The sequence below is a fragment of the Mesoplodon mirus genome, assembly GCF_964341445.2.
Source record: "Mesoplodon mirus genome assembly, chromosome: 4".
Lineage (NCBI taxonomy): Eukaryota > Metazoa > Chordata > Mammalia > Artiodactyla > Ziphiidae > Mesoplodon > Mesoplodon mirus.
Genome location: NC_138979.1, coordinates 151,177,327 through 151,196,610, shown reverse-complemented (window position 1 = coordinate 151,196,610; position 19,284 = coordinate 151,177,327). Strand labels below are relative to the sequence as shown.

General features: G+C 40.1%; 1 protein-coding gene across 10 annotated transcripts in view; it reads right to left on the bottom strand.

The window, feature by feature from the left end:
- Positions 1-19,284, bottom strand: part of SYNE2 (spectrin repeat containing nuclear envelope protein 2) — a 341,983-nt gene that overhangs the window by 45,959 nt on the left and 276,740 nt on the right. For all 10 annotated transcript variants that reach the window (XM_082616958.1, XM_082616964.1, XM_082616965.1 and 7 more), the window contains 9 exons: positions 17,926-18,130; positions 16,548-16,727; positions 15,749-15,877; positions 13,261-13,415; positions 13,004-13,148; positions 11,930-12,024; positions 10,222-10,456; positions 7,073-7,267; positions 4,762-4,887 (listed from right to left, as the gene is read on the bottom strand). In XM_082616958.1, coding sequence (XP_082473084.1) covers positions 4,762-4,887; positions 7,073-7,267; positions 10,222-10,456; positions 11,930-12,024; positions 13,004-13,148; positions 13,261-13,415; positions 15,749-15,877; positions 16,548-16,727; positions 17,926-18,130 — 1,465 coding nt within the window. The remainder of the gene's footprint in view (positions 1-4,761; positions 4,888-7,072; positions 7,268-10,221; positions 10,457-11,929; positions 12,025-13,003; positions 13,149-13,260; positions 13,416-15,748; positions 15,878-16,547; positions 16,728-17,925; positions 18,131-19,284) is intronic.

Here is a 19,284-nt window from a genome sequence, read left to right as displayed (position 1 = left end):
TGCCAAATTGTGTCCTCAAAGGAATGACTATATTTTTCCACATCCTGTTTGGTGTCGAGTTTTATGTATTTGGGGGGCAAGTTTATAATATGTGTAATGACTCCTAGTTATTGTTTAAATTTGTTGTTCTTTAGTTACTAGCCTGAAATGCTACCCAGTCCTTCACCCTGATGCTTCCCCAGATATATTTAGTTAATTCCTACCGACACTTTCAGATCTCAGACCAGGTAATTCCTCAGAGGGGTCTTCTCTGAGTCATCGGATGAGATTGGGACCCTTGTTTTGTGCTCTCACAGCCCCCTGTCCTTTTCCCCTCTAACACTCACCATGCTTACAGTTATTCACACACATATATATGTACGCATACAGTGGGACTCTGGTTAATGTCTGTCCCTCCAGTAGCCTAGACTATCAGCTCCACACTGGCTGGGGCCATGACAACACTGCTCACCAATGCATTGCCCACCAAGCACCTACTGTAAGGCCACCTGGCCCGAGGCAGGGGAACGCAATCAGATTCACAGGTTGCATCAGACCTAAACTCTCTGGACCACCCAGTTCCAGGAACTGACCTGGGGACTTTCCACCCGGCCCAGCCTTCCCGCCTTTCGAGGGGCGGGACTAACGGTCCCAAGACTGATGCAACCGGCACCAGATATCGCCACGATACCCGAAGAGACCACCAAATAAGGCAAATAAGGAATACCCTGCGCCCTCCCAGATTCACCACACCCCTTTCCCTTCTTCCCCTATAAAATCTTGCCCAACCCTCGCCCGGGCGTGACTTCTCTGGCCCCTTTCTCTTGGACCAGTGAACCTCGCCCGGGAGCGCCCCCTAATAAAGCTCACTTGAAGCTTTCCTCTGTTTCGCGATGCCGTTTGTTAAGATCCGACCTTACACCTACCAAGAGGCCTGGTGTATATTAAGTCCTCAAATATTAAAATGTATGATTGAAAGGAAAGAATTTGGCAGTATGTATCAAGTGCTTTAATATGTTCATAAATATTAAGTGAAAAAGCAAGGAATGAAACAATATATAGACTGAGGTCTACTGTGGAAGTCTATTAAGGCTGGCATTCACTTATTTCTATAAACATTTCAAAAACTGTGCTTCTGTTTTTAAATTAAAATACTCCAGATTTGCTACCAAACTAATTGCAAAAGAGAACACGTCAGTCAGATAAGTTTCCCTTTCTTTTTCATTTTTTTTTTTTTTTTTTGTGGTACGCGGGCCTCTCACTGCTATGGCCTCTCCCGTTGCTGAGCACAGTCTCCGGTCGTGCAGGCTCAGCGGCCATGGCTCACGGGCCCAGCCGCTCTGCGGCATGTGGGATCTTCCCGGACTGGGGCACGAACCCGTGTCCCCTGCATCGGCAGGCGGACTCTCAACCACTGCGCCACCAGGGAAGCCCAAGTTTCCCTTTCTTAATTTAACTAGATAAATTTTCTACATTGCAAAAGTACCTGTAAAATTCCAATTGTCTATATGACACGTGATTTAAAACTTGACTACATAAAGTGGTGTGTTGCACAGGTTTTGACTGGACTCTAACACAGCACAACAGCATTTAAGTCTTTGCCTGTGGACTCAATTACTATTGGGATTGTCAAGTTCCATTTCTCTACACTACCATTTGGGTAAAAAGAGGATCAAAAAATGAATGTGTATATATATAAATATTGGTCTGCATATGCATAGAATACCTTTGGAAGAATACACAACAAATTGGTAACACGGCTTCCGTGGAGAGAAACTGATGGGAGAAAAATTTTTCATGTGTACCTTTTGAATTTTGAACCATGTGACCATATTACTTATTCAAAAATTATTTTATGAAGAGGTATAAACCTCCTGTTATAAAATAAATAAGCCATGGGGATGTAACATATAGCATAAGGAATATGGTCAGTAATATTGTAATAACTTTCTATGGGGACAGACGGTTACTAGACTTATCGTGGTGATCATTTCATAATGTATATACAAATGTCAAATCACTATGTAGTACACCTGACACTAGCATAATAGTGTATATCAACTATATTTCAGTAAACAATTATTTAAGAAAATAAAACTGTTCTAAGGACTCAATCATTTGACAAGTTTTATGAACATAGATGCCCACTATAGCGATAGCAATTTTCATAATACTGAAAGTTAGTATATAAAACATATAAAGAAATCATACATGCATTTCTTTATAAACATATAAAGAAATCATATATGTTCAGACACATATAAACATGTAAAGCAGTTTTTCCATACATCAACTTGGCTGTGATGGGAAATGTAATTTCCTAAGGAGGAAAGTAAAGGTCAGACTGGTCGAATGGTTAGGTATCTCCCCAAGTGACTCAGGGATGATAAACACTGTTCTAGACAGGCTTCAGGTTACTTGGGATCTTTCTGGAATATGGTCACAGGTTGAATGAACTCAATGCTCTTGGCCTCTCTCCCCAGTTCTTTCCACTGAGAAATAGAATGCTGAGGCTATGGAAGCTGAAAAGATCCCAGTGGAAACCGAGATGTGTCCTACTTGGGAAAAATTATGCCTCCTCATGGGTTTATGGTTCACATTCTACACAGGTTTCTGGACTTGATGGAAGGAAACTCTATGTGTCAACTCAGAGAGGGACTCCAAATCCTCTCATCTGTTACTGAAGTCTAGATCTAAAGTAGAGATGATAAAAACTTTGAAAATCAGGGACAGACAGGAACCTTCTTAACCTAATAAAGGCATCTACTAACACATCACCACCAAAAATCACACTTCATGGTGAAATGATAGAATCATTCTCTTTAAAATCAGGACTGACACATAGGGGCCAGTTACCGCTTCTAACAACACTGCTCTGGAGGTACTGACCAGTGTAGACAGAACAGAACAAAAGTGTAAGAATTAAAAGGAAGAGACAAAAAAAGTCATTATTCATCAATGGTGATTGTGTTCACAGACCCCCAAAAGAATAGACAGACAATTTATCAAAATTAACAAGAGTTTAACAAGATGGTTGACTATAATATCAATGCACAAAAATTAGTTACATTTCTAGACATCAGTAATAAACAGAAAGTATAATTAGAAAAAGGCAGTATTTTCAATAGCTTCAAAAGTAACACACCAATAAATAAATCTAACAAAAGATGTACAATACTACATAAAATTATAAAACACTAAACATGAATAAAAGGAGAAATATGCCATATTCAGAAACAGGAGTACTCAATGTCAAAAAGATGTTAATTTCCTCCAAATTATTCTATAAATTCAACACAATTCCATTAAAACTCTTATCAGGATTTCTTATAGTTTGACAAACTGCTTCTAAAACTGTGGGAGATCAAAGAACCAAGGATATCCACACTCGAGTGGGAGAATGAGGGATGGGTACCTCACACCTGAAATGAAGATCTGTTCTAATATAACACAGTATGCAGGATAATTTGGTATAAAAGCTGAGATAAGCAGATCAATGGAATAGAGCAGAGAACCAAGAATCAAACCATGCATAGTCGGAAACCTGATATTGGACACTGGACTAATCAGTAAACAGGCACCTGGATAATGGTCATCCATATGAATAAAACAAAAATCGGCTCTTTACCTCAAAACATATGCAAAAATCAGTTCTTCACTGAATAAAGGTGTAAATGTAAAAAGCAAAATTTGAAAATTTTCAGAAGGAAACGTAGGAGTATATCTTTATGACTTACGTATAGAGTAATGGTGCTGCTTATATAAAGTTTAAAAACAAAAGTAGTACTTCTACATTCCACTGAGATCTACATACACATGTAGTAAAATGATAAAGCAATGCATAAGAATGATAGGACACCAAATTCAGGGATGTGGATACCTCTGGGGAGGGGAAGTACATTAGAGATCATACAGGGCATTTCCACTGTATTTGTAATGTTTTATTTTTCTTCTGGCTGATGATTTCATGGTAGTTGTCATATTATTTGTTGTTAGAATTTTTTTGCACATTAGAAATGTTTACAATGAAGAAAAAAGGTTCAGGATGGAGGACACTAATTTCCAGCACAGCTTGAAGTATGAGACTACTCAATTCTTCCTAATTTTTTTCAATTTGACCCCTGAAGTCACTGAAGGAAGAAAAAAAAATTTTTTTAAACCTTATTCCATTAGGCTATTGATGTCTTTCCAACATCAAACCTGCAGAAAGGGAAGAGATATAGGGAGTTCCTGACCTCGGAATTTAACTGGTCCACATTCCTATCAGTAAGTTTGCCTTGTCTTCTGCAAAGTCCTAACATACCCAGGAATTTTTGCTAGTGTGGTATCCAGTAGGCAGAATATAGTTTGGAAGGTATTACAAAAACTGTTATATTTGAGCAAAACCCCCAACCTACTGTCTTCTAAAAAATGAATTCTTCAGTCATACTTTACTCTCATTTCAAAGACAAGACCATTTGATAAGGGAGCAGCTTTCAATGGAATCTCAGAGGCCACATCTTAAATTACAGAGGAGAAACAGAAAGAGGACCTGAAGGAGAAAACCCCCAAAATATTAAGAAGTTCTGCAAATCTTCCTCATCTTCACACATGGATCTCAAAAAGCATTGATTCTAATTGCTTTAGTGACCAGGAAGGTGTGTTAGAGAGAAGATAGGCAAAATATTTTCCAACTGGACACGAAGACTTAATTTCACACAGACATCGAAAGGCAAACAAACATGTCAATGTCTCAGAAAACAGCTGAGTGAATATCTTGAACACTACTCCAGATTTCAATACCTTAATCAGCTCTTTTTCTCGATGGAGCTCCTCATGAAGTTCTGGAAGAGGATCTTTACTTTGTGCCTTTAAAACTTGCAGCTTGTTTCTCAACTCCTTGATTTTCTTTTCACACTGGTCCCAGGTCTATTTGAAAACAGTATTAAAACTGGTAAGTACTTTGTTGTTTAAGAATGAATTGTAGGAAGAGGATAATTAATTTAATCCATGTAATTGTTCTATTAAGTGTGTTTTTGTAAATCACGCAGAACGCCAGTTCCTTGTCTTGAGCAGACTGTGGTCTAAAAGAGCATACGGGACAGCAGGATGGTTCGACGCCTCTCTGCAGCTTTACATGTGGCTCATCTCAGCCACTGGTTGAGCCACTTCTTCTTCCCTCCCCACATCTCTGACCTAGCTAACTTATTTCTATTTTAGTTTTGGAAAAGTTCACATTTAAAAGGCTACTAGAAGGAATAATTTTTAGCATTTCTAGTCTTGGGTATTTGCTCTAATAGCACTGAAAAGCAAAAGCACTCAACCACTTTTCTTGTCTTCTTTTTTAATGTCATCCCTCTGCTCTCTCCCTTCCCCCTTCTAGAAATAGCTTGGCTTTAGTGACCCTTTCACAGCCAAGTTTCACTCTCTATTTCTTACCACTGCTCTGACTGCCGCCTCCTGCTTGAAGTAATTTATAGTTTACAAAGCTTATCAACTTCATTATCTCACTGTAATTATAATAAGCTTAGGAGACAGACGCAAGTGTTACTATCACATTTAAAATAGGAAAACTGAGGCTCAGAGAAAACCGACTGGTCCAAGGACATGCAGTTAGAAGTAGTTTGATCAAGAGTCGACCTAAGGCTACAGTTTCCCTGTGGATGTCTTTCTTTCATATCAGCAGCTCTTTTCCTTAAACCTTATATTACTGAGCAAATAGTTGCCTGTTATTTTCAAGTACAGAGGGTTTAATCCATTAGGATAAATTTCTATTCCTGATATTACTAAAATTCCTCCTACTGAAGTTACTAAAAATAGACAAACACAGACTCAAACACTACTCTATTCCTCAGTACTACTGACACAAATATTCTTGGGTTGGTCCAATTGTACACTAACACCTCACTTAAGGAGAGGTCACTTATCTCACAACATAAACTCTCTGGAACATAACCAAGGAGAAAGTGAAGGGAGAAACAAAACAAAACTATGAGTCCTTATCTCTTCCACCAAACCTTTACTTGCATTTATCACCTTGCTTTGCAAACACGGCAGGTACTCAACAAATGTTTGCAAGTTAATGAATTTCACAGCGTATATGCCAAATAAAATTCAGATACTTTATTCACAGGAGAGATGTTCAGGCCCTAACTCAGCACATATTTATTCTGTATTCAGAAAAACATCTCTGACAAGCTTGGTTATCTGGTTTTGGTACCCACACAACAGATTAAAGAGTGGGCTATAAGGAGTAAGTATACTCAGAGAACTAAAAAGTAAAAATAGGGCTTCCCTGGTGGCGCAGTGGTTGAGAGTCCGCCTGCCGATGCAGGGGACACGGGTTCGTGCCCCGGTCCGGGAAGATCCCACATGTTGTGGAGCGGCTGGGCCCGTGAGCCATGGCCACTGAGCCTGCGTGTCTGGAGCCTGTGCTCCGCAACGGGAGAGGCCACAACAGTGAGAGGCCCGCGTTACGCAAAAAAAAAAAAAAAGTAAAAATAGACAGCTTAAAATTAAATAGAAAGAAAGACAAACAATAAAAACCACATAAGAACTCAAAAAGCACAGCAGTGCAGGGGCTAGGTTCAAAGCAGCTCAGAGTCCTTGAGAACAACTTGGGATATTTTAGCATAATAAAATATTAATGATTTTCCTAATAATCACTCAAAAGAAAGCATTTTGCTTCTTAAAGGTATAATCATAAATTATTTGGGAAATTCAGTTATATGGAAAAGTGTATTCTTTGAAGACAGCAGAAAGATGAAGTATCACTGTGTTTATTTTCATATACCATACCCAAAGACAGACCGTATGTGGAATGTTAGCTTTGGGTGTTGAACTTCCATTGAACATGAATTAGTTTCCTGTTTCATAAAGGTAAATATAAAATAGTACCTCAAGTATTTAGATATTAACATTGAGCTTTTCCAGTATTATATTATTATTTTACATTAAGTAACTACCATGATTTGTGGATTAGTAGGACTCAACGTCCCTTGGAAAACCCATAATATTGTGATTTCCTAAAATCATTCCCATCTTCATACAGTAAACAAAAATTCTATGTACTACATTTGAATATCATGAACAGAAAAGTAAATGGTGAGTTTACCTCTGCAGTGCTCTGGAACCGTTTAATCATCTCTCCTAGTTGGAGTTTTGTGTCCTTCCAGTTGTCCTGAAGTAGACTGATTCTCTTGTCAATTGACTCTTTAGTTTCCAGGTGAGTTGTGTTCAGTAACTTGCCCCCAGCTTCCAAGGTTAGTGCATAGGTTGTCTGCCACCTCTGGAAATGAATTTCTTTATTCTTCAAAAAAAAAAAAAAAAAAAAGTAATTTGCTTAAGCCTCTGATGTGATCAAAAAATGTGACTCTCTGCATGCATTTGTGTGTATTTCCTTCAGAGTTTCTCTTAAATGTTAAACTAGATATAAATTAGACAAATCTGGTTGGAACACACACACACATACATACACACTCATTCACATCAAAGGCTAATATTTTTATTGAGTAGACAGCATACTACCAAATGATGTGTTCTTAAAATAATTTCCAAGGGTTGGTAAGAGATAAGATTTTAGTATAATGATTAGAAGTATAGAGAAATTAAAAATACACTTCACAGAATAAAAGACTACAATATAAATGAATCCAAGAGTATTAAGAAAATGACTGGAGTATTAGATCCAATATTAAGAGCAAATACCCATTACCATTATGGTATAAAGAGTCAGGCTGCTCCTAACCCACAAGGTTAGAATGTGCACATTATGCTAAACAAATTTAAAAGGAGAGAACAAATAAAAAAGGTAAAAATACAAAAATAGACACTTAAGAACATAAATATACACATCAGTGTTTATACTAAAGCAATAGCTTTAAAAAATTCCATTTGGATATCACATAGGCTTTTCTTTAAAAGGGGCTGAAACTAGGATTTATAATACAAAAATGAAGTAAAAACTTTATATTTCCAAAAGCATTTGGTTTCAGGAGAAAAAATTAAATAGCTTTTATTTCTGTTGCACATATGATTTCCTTTATTTTCAAATTTCTCAAGGGAGACATAATATGGGCATTTTCCAAAATGGAAGCTGATATTAAAAAAAATCAACAGAGCACTGATTTATAAAGATATTTCAGAGAATACTCAGGATAACCCAAATGCAAAGGAGAAACACACACAAGAAAAACTGCAATTCAAGGAACACACTGCCCCTCCACACTTGTCCTTCTAATATGCAGTACTGCTCAACACAGCCACTGTGATAGATGTCTGTTAGCCATTTCAAACTGAACTCATCAAAAGACCTGGTTCTTGTATAGTCTCCCCTGACTTGGTGAACAGCACATTATTCACCAAGATGCTCAACCCCAAACCTAGAGTCATCTGGATTTAGATTTTTATTTACCTGCCACATCCAAACCATAAGCAAGTCTTGTAAACCCCACCTACAAACATAGTCTTTTTATCTTCACTGTGATCACCCTTGTCTTATCCATCCTAAAAACTACCCAAGGCCATTGAAATAGCCTAACGAGCTATGGCAGACTGTATTTTTCACAAAATGGCCACAATATTACCAGCCCCACATGCTCTTCTAGAACCCTCCCTCTCCCCCCTCCTCTTGAACCCATGTGAGCATGCATGATGGCCTTGATTAATAGAGGATGGTAGAAGTGGCTGACGTCTAAGGCTAGGTCTAAAAAGGCAATACAGCTTCTCTCTGGATCTATCTTTCTTGGGACATGCATCTTTGAAGCCATGAGCTGCCATGTAAGGAGTCTGGCTACCGAAAGCCTCCAAGTGGAGAGCCCACAGGGAACAAAGCCCAAGGAGCCCCAGCTGCTCCAGTTTCTGGCTGTCTGAGCCTTTCCAGCTCAAGTACTAGACATGAAAGTGAGGGAGCCTTCAGATGAGTCCAGCCTCAGCCGTCATCTGACCGGAACTGCCTGAGAGCCCCCTGCAAGAGCCACCTAACAGCCCTGACAACATCCAGAACTGTGAGAGAGAATAAGAAACGTTTGTTGTGATGCAGCAATAAAGAAGTAGTACACTGGCATTCCTGCTTCTTCTCTGACCCCCACCGACCCCCAAACCATCTTCCTCAGAGCAGCCAGAGGACATTTAAAAAATACAAATCGTATCGAGCTGCTTCCTCTTCCAACTTCAACGGCTTCCTATTATCCAGACTGACATCCGGCTACCTCACCTCCCTCCAAAATGCTCCTTCCTGACTGCCTACCGAGTCCATTTTCCATCACTGCTGTCTCACTGGCTACACTCGTCACACGAGCCTTCTTTCTTCCTCTGCTTTGCTCAACTTGTTCCCATCTTGGGGACTCGGGAAAACTCTTCCCTCTGTCTGAAGGCTCTCCCACCAGATCTTTGCGCAGCTGGCTTTTCTTGTCGTTCAGGTTACAGTTTAAATGTTGCCTCCCCAGAGATGACCCAATCTAAAGCAGTCACCCAGCCTCTCCATCACCGGCCCTGTTTTAAGGACCTACATATGCCATGTTGCAATCTGATATTTCCTTTATTTTTTGATTTGTCTGATTTCCCCCACCAATCAGGCAAATTAGTATTTTCTTGTTTGTTTATTGATTTGTCTGATTGCCCCCACGGGAGCAGAGGTCTTCTCTTGGTCCACACTGTATACCTAGCACTTAGAACAGTGACCAGCAAAGACCAGATGTTCAGTTAATATCTGAAGCCTAGATAAATGAATGAGGCAAGCAAAGGATTTCAGAAGGGTGATGTTTTGTTTAGCTGTCCCTCTACAGTGAAGTGTGGTTCGACAGCTCAATGCAACATGCCCTGGGAACTGCCAACTAATTATTCAAAGTCCTGTGCTCATCAAGCAACTTTCCGATTGGAAACGTTGTTGCCTAAATGAATTCACCCTTCAAGAGTAAGCAGGAGTCCCACTGTAAGTTACTACTTTGTGGTGGTCATTTCTACATTAGTCAGTGCTTTAAAAGTCCGTCACCCCAAACTTCCCCACTCTACCTACCCATCTCCAGTCCGTCTCTACTCCCACAGCCCAAGAGAGCTTCACTATTTCTGGATGAATGGATAAGATTGGGTTTCTGACCCCACAAGGCTAAGGATAAGGCTGAGTAGGGTCCCCATGACCAGCTGGCCTCCCCATCGCAGAAAGCACACTTGAACGTCACAGAAAACACAAAACCTGAGGTGAACGAACATCTTCCAAATAAAGAGCACCCTGTAGTTCCCACACTGCTGCTGTGCCTGTCCTACCTTCAGCTCATGGATCAGGCTTCTTGTTTGGTGGAGGCTGTAGCAGTCCTGGCTCTTCACTGCAGACAGCAGGTGGCTGGTGGAGGCGAGGAGGCGGAGCAAGTCCCCCTCGGAGGTGGTGAAGTACTGCCACTGCCTCACCAGCTCATCGATGTCACTCTTCCTCTGCCGAACGCCCTGGGCAGCACTCTGCCACCGCTCCTTCAGCCTCGTGAACTTCCAAACAAATTCCGGTCTTGGGAAAAATAGATGGTTAGAGAATGCTGACATCAACATGTAGAAAAAATAACTATCAACGTGTAATAGGAACTTAGATTTGCCATTTATGTGCACAATTTACAGGGAAAAAAACTTCTTTAAATCTGAGCACCATTCAATGTAAACATGATGGGGAACTTGGGGCTGGGGCAGGGGCAGTGTGTGGGCTGGTGAAAGGTGTTTATCACAACATAATTGCACATGGCCTAGTATTTTGCTGGCATGCATGACAACCACTGCCTTAAACAAACTTAGGCTGTTTTAACACAGATTATGCCAAGTGCTTTATGGAAAACTAAACATGGGATCAATGGGAAACAGATGAACAGATGGGTCCCTTGTAATTTTATCAATTACTTGAGGGTTGTATGCTACATAATTTCAGCAATAAAGAACATGCTTTCTGCAACTACTCAACTATTTCTTTCCCAGACAGACAACGTCCTTCACATGATAAATAAGGCTTTTTATTTATTATGGAAAAGTCACACTTTATTGTACTGATCAGATCAAAACTAGTTAATCATCCTGAAATTGGCTTGGATTTTATTACTTCAGAGCTAGGAGAAATGGGTTTTATATTTCTTAGTTATGTTGAAAGAAGATTCAGAGGTATATGGGTGATCATGGGGAGGAAAATAATGCCTATGGAGACATTTGGAGAGGTCATTTAAGGCCAGGCCCCCTCGGGCTCTGTTGGCAATTTCCGCAGCTATGCAAGCAGGTACATTTACTGTCACCAGGCTGCCTAAGGGGCTCTGCTCAGCCTGACTGGAAGTCCCCGGAGACCCCAACCTCATGTACACAGCATAGAAAGAAGTCCCTTCTTTCACAACTGTGACATAGCTACCTACTGGGAACAGCAGCACTTTGAAATTTATTTTTATTTATTTATTTATTTTTGCGGTACGCGGGCCTCTCACTGTTGTGGCCTCTCCCGTTGCGGAGCACAGGCTCCGGACGTGCAGGCTCAGCGGCCGTGGCTCACAGGCCCAGCTGCTCCGCGGCATGTGGGATCTTCCCAGACTGGGGCACAAACCCATGTCCCCTGCATCGGCAGGCGGACTCTCAACCACTGCGCCACAAGGGAAGCCCTGAAATTTATTTTTTGAATAGCAAAACATCATGAGGCTGAAGGCAGAGAGGAAAACACACTATAGAAAAATCCTTTGGGGTAAAAACTTAGTTAATGGTACTAGTTGGATGGGTGCTTGCAAAGCATCTGGTCTGCTAAGCCCACCCATCTACCATAGGGAAAAGGGCCCTTGATGTTTTTACGGCCATGAAGCAAGACTCCATCCTAATATAAAGACAGAAGACTGGCCCCATGGTGGTCTACCAATGACATGGCCGCAGGCACTGATGTGGTCAAGATTCACATGGTGGAAGGCCCGCCAGGCTGCATTGCCTTCCACATGCCCACAACCATTACGAGTCCCAAAGAGCTTACCTCTTCTCTATTTCTGCTGTGTCCAGGAGTTGTAAGCACTGGGTGACATAAGAGTCAGCAATTGTCTGGTTTATAGAAACTTCAGCTTCTAACATCTGTATATGAATTAAAATATGGGAATTGTTTTTGTGGATTTCCTAATAAAATCTAAGCTCACAGAGGATATGTGAGGTGATTAATTTTCAAAAGATTTGAGGCTAACTGCAAAAAATGCTTAACCATCACAACAGCACCTATGAATATAATTAGAAGCAAATAGGTCTAATAATAACTACATCTAAGGCCCATTATTGGGCTTGTTTTATTTGTTAGGCACGGAGTAAAACATGCATTGTCTCACTTATTCCTCAACCTTACGACTTAAGTAAATACTATCAGACTCATTTGAAGAGGAGGAAACTAAGATGTTCGGTAACTTATCAAAGTCACCCAGCTTTGCCTGGACAGATTTCATTTTCAGTGGATGATCTTAATGTAACAATGCAGACTTAAATCAGTTACACTAAAAAGTTACAATGCACTAATCATGAACATTTTGGAAATGCAGGATCTGCCTATAACCACAAGGAGTACTCTCAAATATACGTCAGCATCAGCATGGGGAAACTCCTCTGTGAGATTATTAATGCTACAATTATAATTATACCAGGCGCTTTAATACTTTACAAAACTATTCAGTGAAAATGCAAAGATGACTTGAAGTATTTTAACATGCTCTTGGTAAAGTGGTATCGTGTTCGCATTTATGCAAAAGCAACGTTGTGCTAGAAGCTTCCACCTACTATAGAAAATCTAGGAGTTCTGTCATTAATAATATAGAGCAGCAAAACAAAATTTTGAAATTTATGAAATGTGTGAGAATTTTACAAATGATCAACTAAATCAAATGAATTTGCTCAAATTTTACAAATGATCAACCAAAATCAAATGAATTTCCTCAAAGATATATATTCTGTGTTTAGGGATTGAGGGTTGATAGGTACTCTCTGTATTTTACTTTATTTAATCTCTCTTCCCCTGAGTCCTGCCCCAGGGTGAGGGGTCCAAGGTGGCAGAGAGCACAGGTTTATTTACCTCATACGTTTTCTGCTGTTCCAGGAGAGCAGGGAGGCTGTCAGCAATGTTCACCTTGAGCATCTCTTCTATCTTCTCCAAAAGCTGGACCCACTTTTCACAGCAATAAAGAAACTTTTGATTCAATCCGATCCCCTGAAGTTCACTACGAAGGTTTAAAAACAAACAAAACAGAGCCGTATAACAATGACATTACTGACCTCAACTGTTAATTGTGCCTTAATTGAAACAGAATGGGAGAGCTGGGCTGTTCTGACCTGCAGCGTTCCAGTGCTGTCGCCGTGGCCCGAACCCATTGCCGGTTCACATTCTGTAATGTCTTGACAGCTACGTCACTAAGTGGGAGCTTGAGGCTTACTTCATTCAAATGCTCAATATCAGGTGACTGGGCTGTCAGTGCCAGCACATGATTCTGTGAAATAGAAATCAAATTCCAGATTTTTGGATGCCAGTAAGATATCTGGATTATGAAAAGGCTTCAGAAACCCTACAGACCTTCCTTATCTCAAAGAAGAGGGAAAACTGGGGCCTAAATAGGTAAACGACTTGCCCACAGTCAAATAGCTAGTTAATGTCAGGATCGGACCTGAACCCAGATCTCTCAACCCTGTGCCTTTTCTAGAACAAGCTGCACACATGGCCAGAACTGAAACAGCCCAGGAAATAGAAAGTGATCTCAGATTTTTGTCTTTGAAGAAGATGGAAGTGAGCTTTCTTTTTTAAAGGACCCATTCTGGACCTTCAAGTCCCATTTAGTCTGCCAACAACTTGACCTTCAACAGAACATGCAGTTTATTTACAAAGTAAATGAAAATTCAATCCTTAAAATAACCCTAGCAAAGCATGGTAGTTATACATCAATATTATGGTGAAATCATAGGAAAGCAAACTCACCAAAATTTTATCTTTAAGACAATATTCCAGGGACAGCCTCTAGGACAACAATATATTAAGCAAACATCCTTCACCATATCCACGTTCTCACTACAGAACTCTACCACAATAGTCTAGGTCAGGGTCAACAAACTTTTACTGTCAAGGGCGAGATCATAAATATTTTAGCCTTTTATGACCCATATGATCTCTGTTGCAAATATTCAACTCTGCCTTTGTAGCATGAAAACTCCCATAGACAGTACATAAATGGTGGAAGGGCATGGCTGTGCCAGTAACACTTTATTTACAAAACCAGGTGAGGGGCTGCATTTAGACCATGTGCCATAGTTTGCTGACTCTTAATCTAGGTTATGAATATTGGTCCTTAGGAGTTTGCAAGATCCAGAATTCTTTAATTCTTCCATTCATCTATGTTAACTATACTAAACTTACTAAGGTAATAAAGAAGGAAAAAATATACCATTAATTTAATAGGGCATTTTACTTTTTGATCTTCAACTAACCAGAAAAATTCAATTCATCTCAATAGCCAACTGCTAGATTATTTTAGTTCACTGAAGCTAACTAGTAAAGACTTCAAGATTTAAAAGTCTACTAAGGGCCTCCCTGGTGGCGCAGTGGTTGAGAGTCCGCCTGCCGATGCAGGGGATACGGGTTCGTGCCCCGGTCCGGGAGGATCCCATATGCCGCGGAGCGGCTGGGCCCGTGAGCCATGGCCGCTGAGCCTGCGCGTCCGGAGCCTGTGCTCCGCAACGGGAGAGGCCACAACAGTGAGAGGCCCGCGTACAGAAAAAAAAAAAAAAAAAAGTCTACTAAAATTACTGAGGCATATTATTAAAATAGATCTTATGACCCAGCAATTCCACTTCTGGGTATATATCCAAAAACAACCAAAAACACTAATTTGAAAAGATATATGCAACCCAATGTTCGTAGCAGCATTATTTACAATTGTCAAGATATGGAAGCAACATAAGTGTCCATCGACAGATGAATGGATAAAGAAGATGTGGTACATATATACAATGGACTATAACTCAGCCATAAAAAAGAACAAAGTTTTGCCATTTGCAGCAATATGGATGGATTTGGAGGGCATCATGCTAAGTGAAACAAGTCAGACAGAGAAAGATAAATACTGTATGATATCACTTATACGTGGAATCTAAAAAATACAACAAACTAGTGAATATAACGAAAAAGAAGAAGACTCACAGATAAAGAGAAAAAACTAGTTGTTACCAGTCGGGGGGGCAATACAGGAGTGGGGGAGTAGGAGGTACAAACTATTGGGTATAAGATAGGCTCAAGGATGTATTGTATAACATGGGGAATATAGCCAATATTTTGTAATAACTGTAAATGGAAAGTAACCTTTAAAAAGGTATAAAAATTAAAAAATTAAAAAAGAGAAATAATCAACAAATAAATTGTATATATTTAAAGTGTATGGGACTTCCCTGGTGGTCCAGTGGTTAACACTCCGTGCTCCCAATGCAGGGGCCCTGGGTTCGAGCACTGGTCAGGGAACTAGATCCCGCATGCCACAACTAAGAGCCCACATGCTGCAACTAAAGATCCTGCGTGCCACAACTAAGACCTGCCACAGCCAAATGAATAAAATAAATAAATATTAAAAAAATAAAAAGCAAAAAGCAAAAAAAAAAAGTGTAAAAAAAGATCCCTATGTTGTCATACTTTTCTAGATCTTAGGGAAAACAGGTCAAGAATGAATGGCATATCAATGACTGTGCTCAAGAGTTAAGATGCACATAGATGACATTAATTCACTTATTTTTTATTCTATGGTGAACCTGAGCCCTTAGGAATGACAAATATTGGCAATACCAGGAATAAGTCAGGATTTCCTTCTTTTTCTTGCTGGTAGAGTTTATCCAAATTCTCTTCTTCATGCGTAATGAGACCTTTTAAAGAGCCCAACTGGTCCTCAAAATCCTTGAACTGTGATAGAACAAACTAGAACAAGAGAAGTTTTCATTAGAAACAATTTTCATGTGCATCTATAACAGAATCAAGCGCAGCCTTATGATAAAAATCCAAGCTGTTTTCAGCCCTAAGCAGTTCATTATCTTGAATCCAGAACGCTCCTGATACTCACTTTATGCCTTTGGCAAAGTATGAAGCCTTCACAGGGATGAAAAGATCAGTTGCTTGACAGGGGCACCTAGAGGAATCCTGCTAGCTAAATATTTTTTCCCCGCTGTGTGATATTGGAGCCCCATGGCCTTCTATTCAGCTTTTTGATAGTTCATGCATTAAGGTTTTCAAAAAGTGAATTAAATACATAACAAATGGCCGTGCTTTAAGCAGCTACTCTATGACTCAATTACCACACTTGGAAATTCAAATAACTATGAGATCTGAACAGTGCATGAAATATATCACTTTAACATGTTGAATAAAGAAGAAATGTATGCTTAAGATCTGCCCATTGCCCATGTGACTGAAGAATCACATGACTGAAGAATCATGTCAAATGGCAGATATGTTTAGGGCATCTTTATTCTGTGGTTTCCCTAAGGTGCAGCCCACAAAGCACTAATAACTATCACTTCTCAAGATATAAGAATTGAAGGGAGTGTGCAAATGTCCAAGACTTCAACTTTAATAGAAAAATAAGATGAACCTTAAATTCATTTGTTTTCATAAGCAGCATCTTTTCCAAGTAGGAAGCCCTCTGGAGGGAGTGCATTTGACCAGAGAGGAGCACGTGGGTGTTGGGCTCTGCAGGCTGTGGGAGTCGATCCAGGAGAGTGGAATCTTGGAGAAAGGCTTCTTTTGTCTTCTGCACATCATGCTGCAGCTCCTGGAGAAGAAAAAAGTGATCGCAAAACATTTCCTCCTCCTTTCCCAACAAAAATCCCCAACTCATGCCACTCCATCAACATCTAGGAGAACTTCTGCCCTGAAATAGTGGGTGTGGCTTTTTGTTACTGTTTATTTTAAAGAGATAAAAAAGCTAAGCCTTCTTTATATGATATCGCTGGTGCTGTTCTGAAATTTGTCAGTTCAGAGCTAAAAGTAACCATGGATAAACAGAGTTGGGGCTTCTAGTGTACAGAAACTGGAGATGACTTGGGTACAGTCTTATGTTTTATATTTCTAATCAGTGAACACTTTAAGGATCTGCTTCAATGCATTTTAAGAATCAATCCAACCCCATCCTCTGCCTGACACTTCGTGACATAAGTGGATTCATTTGCAGAGAGCATAGAATTTCATTGACCAAGACGATTTTAGGGCTACTCCAGAAATATTGCAACTGTGTGAAATTTCTGTTTTTGTTGTTTTTTAAATGCCAACAGATTAGATAGAAGTTGATCAGAAATATGGTTCATATCTGTTGGATTCTTGTCTCTAATTTAATTGGTTAATACTTCTTTATTTGACCTATAGTATTAAAAGATACAAAATGTATCCGGTCACCTAGTTTAAAACTAGAAAGTATTTGCTTTCTAGGCATTCATTAACATAATAGAATAAAACCACAGAGGAAAGTATACAACTCTTAAATAATAGTCTAAAAATCATTATATCCACAGAAAAGCCTTATTAACATGGTGGTGAATCTAAATGATTATTCATTTAGATTAGATAATTATTTAGATTATTTAGATAATTATTCATGATTATTTCTAAATCAAGAGATTCAACATCTACTATTCTTAGATGACCACATTCAGCGGATATATTTCTGCTTTTATTGGAGACTTTGTATGAAGCTTTGGCTTTAGAGATTTAATTGCTAGAGTGAAAGGGGAGATTTGGAAGGAGGTGGTGTCAGGCGCCCCTGACCCAGCTACCTGCTGTGTGGCCCTCACCTCTGAGCCACCACCTGGCTCTCCCAACCCCACACGTCCCTGTCTTGCCTGTGTCCTACATGGTCTGCTCACATACCTGTCCTGACCCACTCCTCCCTCCCTGTGGTCTGTCTAGTCCCTGGGTCATGGCCCTGTCTGTCAGGCTGTCTTGGCCTTGGTTTTCCCAATGGGCTTAACACCCACCTTTATGTCCCGCAGGGCTGGGGGCAGGATCTCTGCCAGGTTGTTTCCAGATGTGTTGATGTTTGCGAGCTGTTGGTACTTTGCTTCCTGTTGCTCCAGTCTTGCTGCAGCTTCAGCGTGAGCACTGTTATATGCCTTCCAGAGCTGTAGCGGGCTCTGGGCCCTCTGCAACTGGTCTGCAATGTCTTGGTTTACCTGCGTCCACCTGTCAGGGCAACATGAACAACAGGAACCCCATCCATCCTTTCCTTTGCAGCAAAAGCACAGTGCCCACACTCTACCCATAAGTTAAGAGCAGATAGATTAACAAGACGTGTTAATGTTTTTTCAAAATTAATGCCATCATTAATATATAAATAGAATTCCAAATTAGGATACTTCATTGACTTTATAATTCTCAACAAAACCTGCAAAATTTGTGACTGGCAGGAAATATCTATTGTATGATGAATGTCTCTTAGGCAAAGGTGAAGAAAGTACTGAACTGTTTGCCTGATGAAACTTTCTCCACATGGGAGAGCCTCCTATCTTATAGAGGGGGTCTTTAGTAGGCCTTATTTAAATTGTGTTTATGTCAAATTTATTTTCTAATTACAAAAGCAACATGTTCCTTATATAAAAGTAGAAATAAAAAACAATATATTGGGGCTTCCCTGGTGGCGCAGTGGTTGAGAGTCCGCCTGCCAATGCAGGGGACACGGGTTCGTGCCCCGGTCTGGGAAGATCCCACATACCGCGGAGCGGCTGGGCCCGTGAGCCATGGCCGTTGAGCCTGCGTGTCCAGAGCCTGTGCTCCGCAACGGGAGAGGCCACGACAGTGAGAGGCCCACGTACAGCAAAAACAATATATTTTCCTACTTCTCAGCAAAGGGTATTTATTTTCTATTATGTTCTAAATTTGCTAATGTTTTAACGTTTTGTAGAAATACAGTATGTTGTAGGACTAATTTCTTCTTGAGAGAAAAAAATGGCAGATATTACCTGGTACTTGATAATATTTTATTTGTTCTTTAGAGAAAAGTTAATTCCTGTGTATTCTCTTTCTACTTAGGCCAATTTGCATCAGAAAGTTACTCACTTGGTAAAACTGATCTTAGTCACATGAGAAGAGAAATTGTATACCCCTCAAAGGATACTAGCACACAATATATGAGGGAAGGCAGCAGCAGAGTACCCAGGCCCCACATTTACATAGCTGGTCTCCATGGTGGGGCCAGGCTAAAAATCAACTCCGGAGTCCAGGCGAACTTAACTAGAGCTGTTGATGAAACCTAGTTAGAGACCTCACTTTTAGAGTGGATACCACCAAGTTATGAACAATTGTAAATATTAAAAGTATTTTTGCATCCATGAAAATTA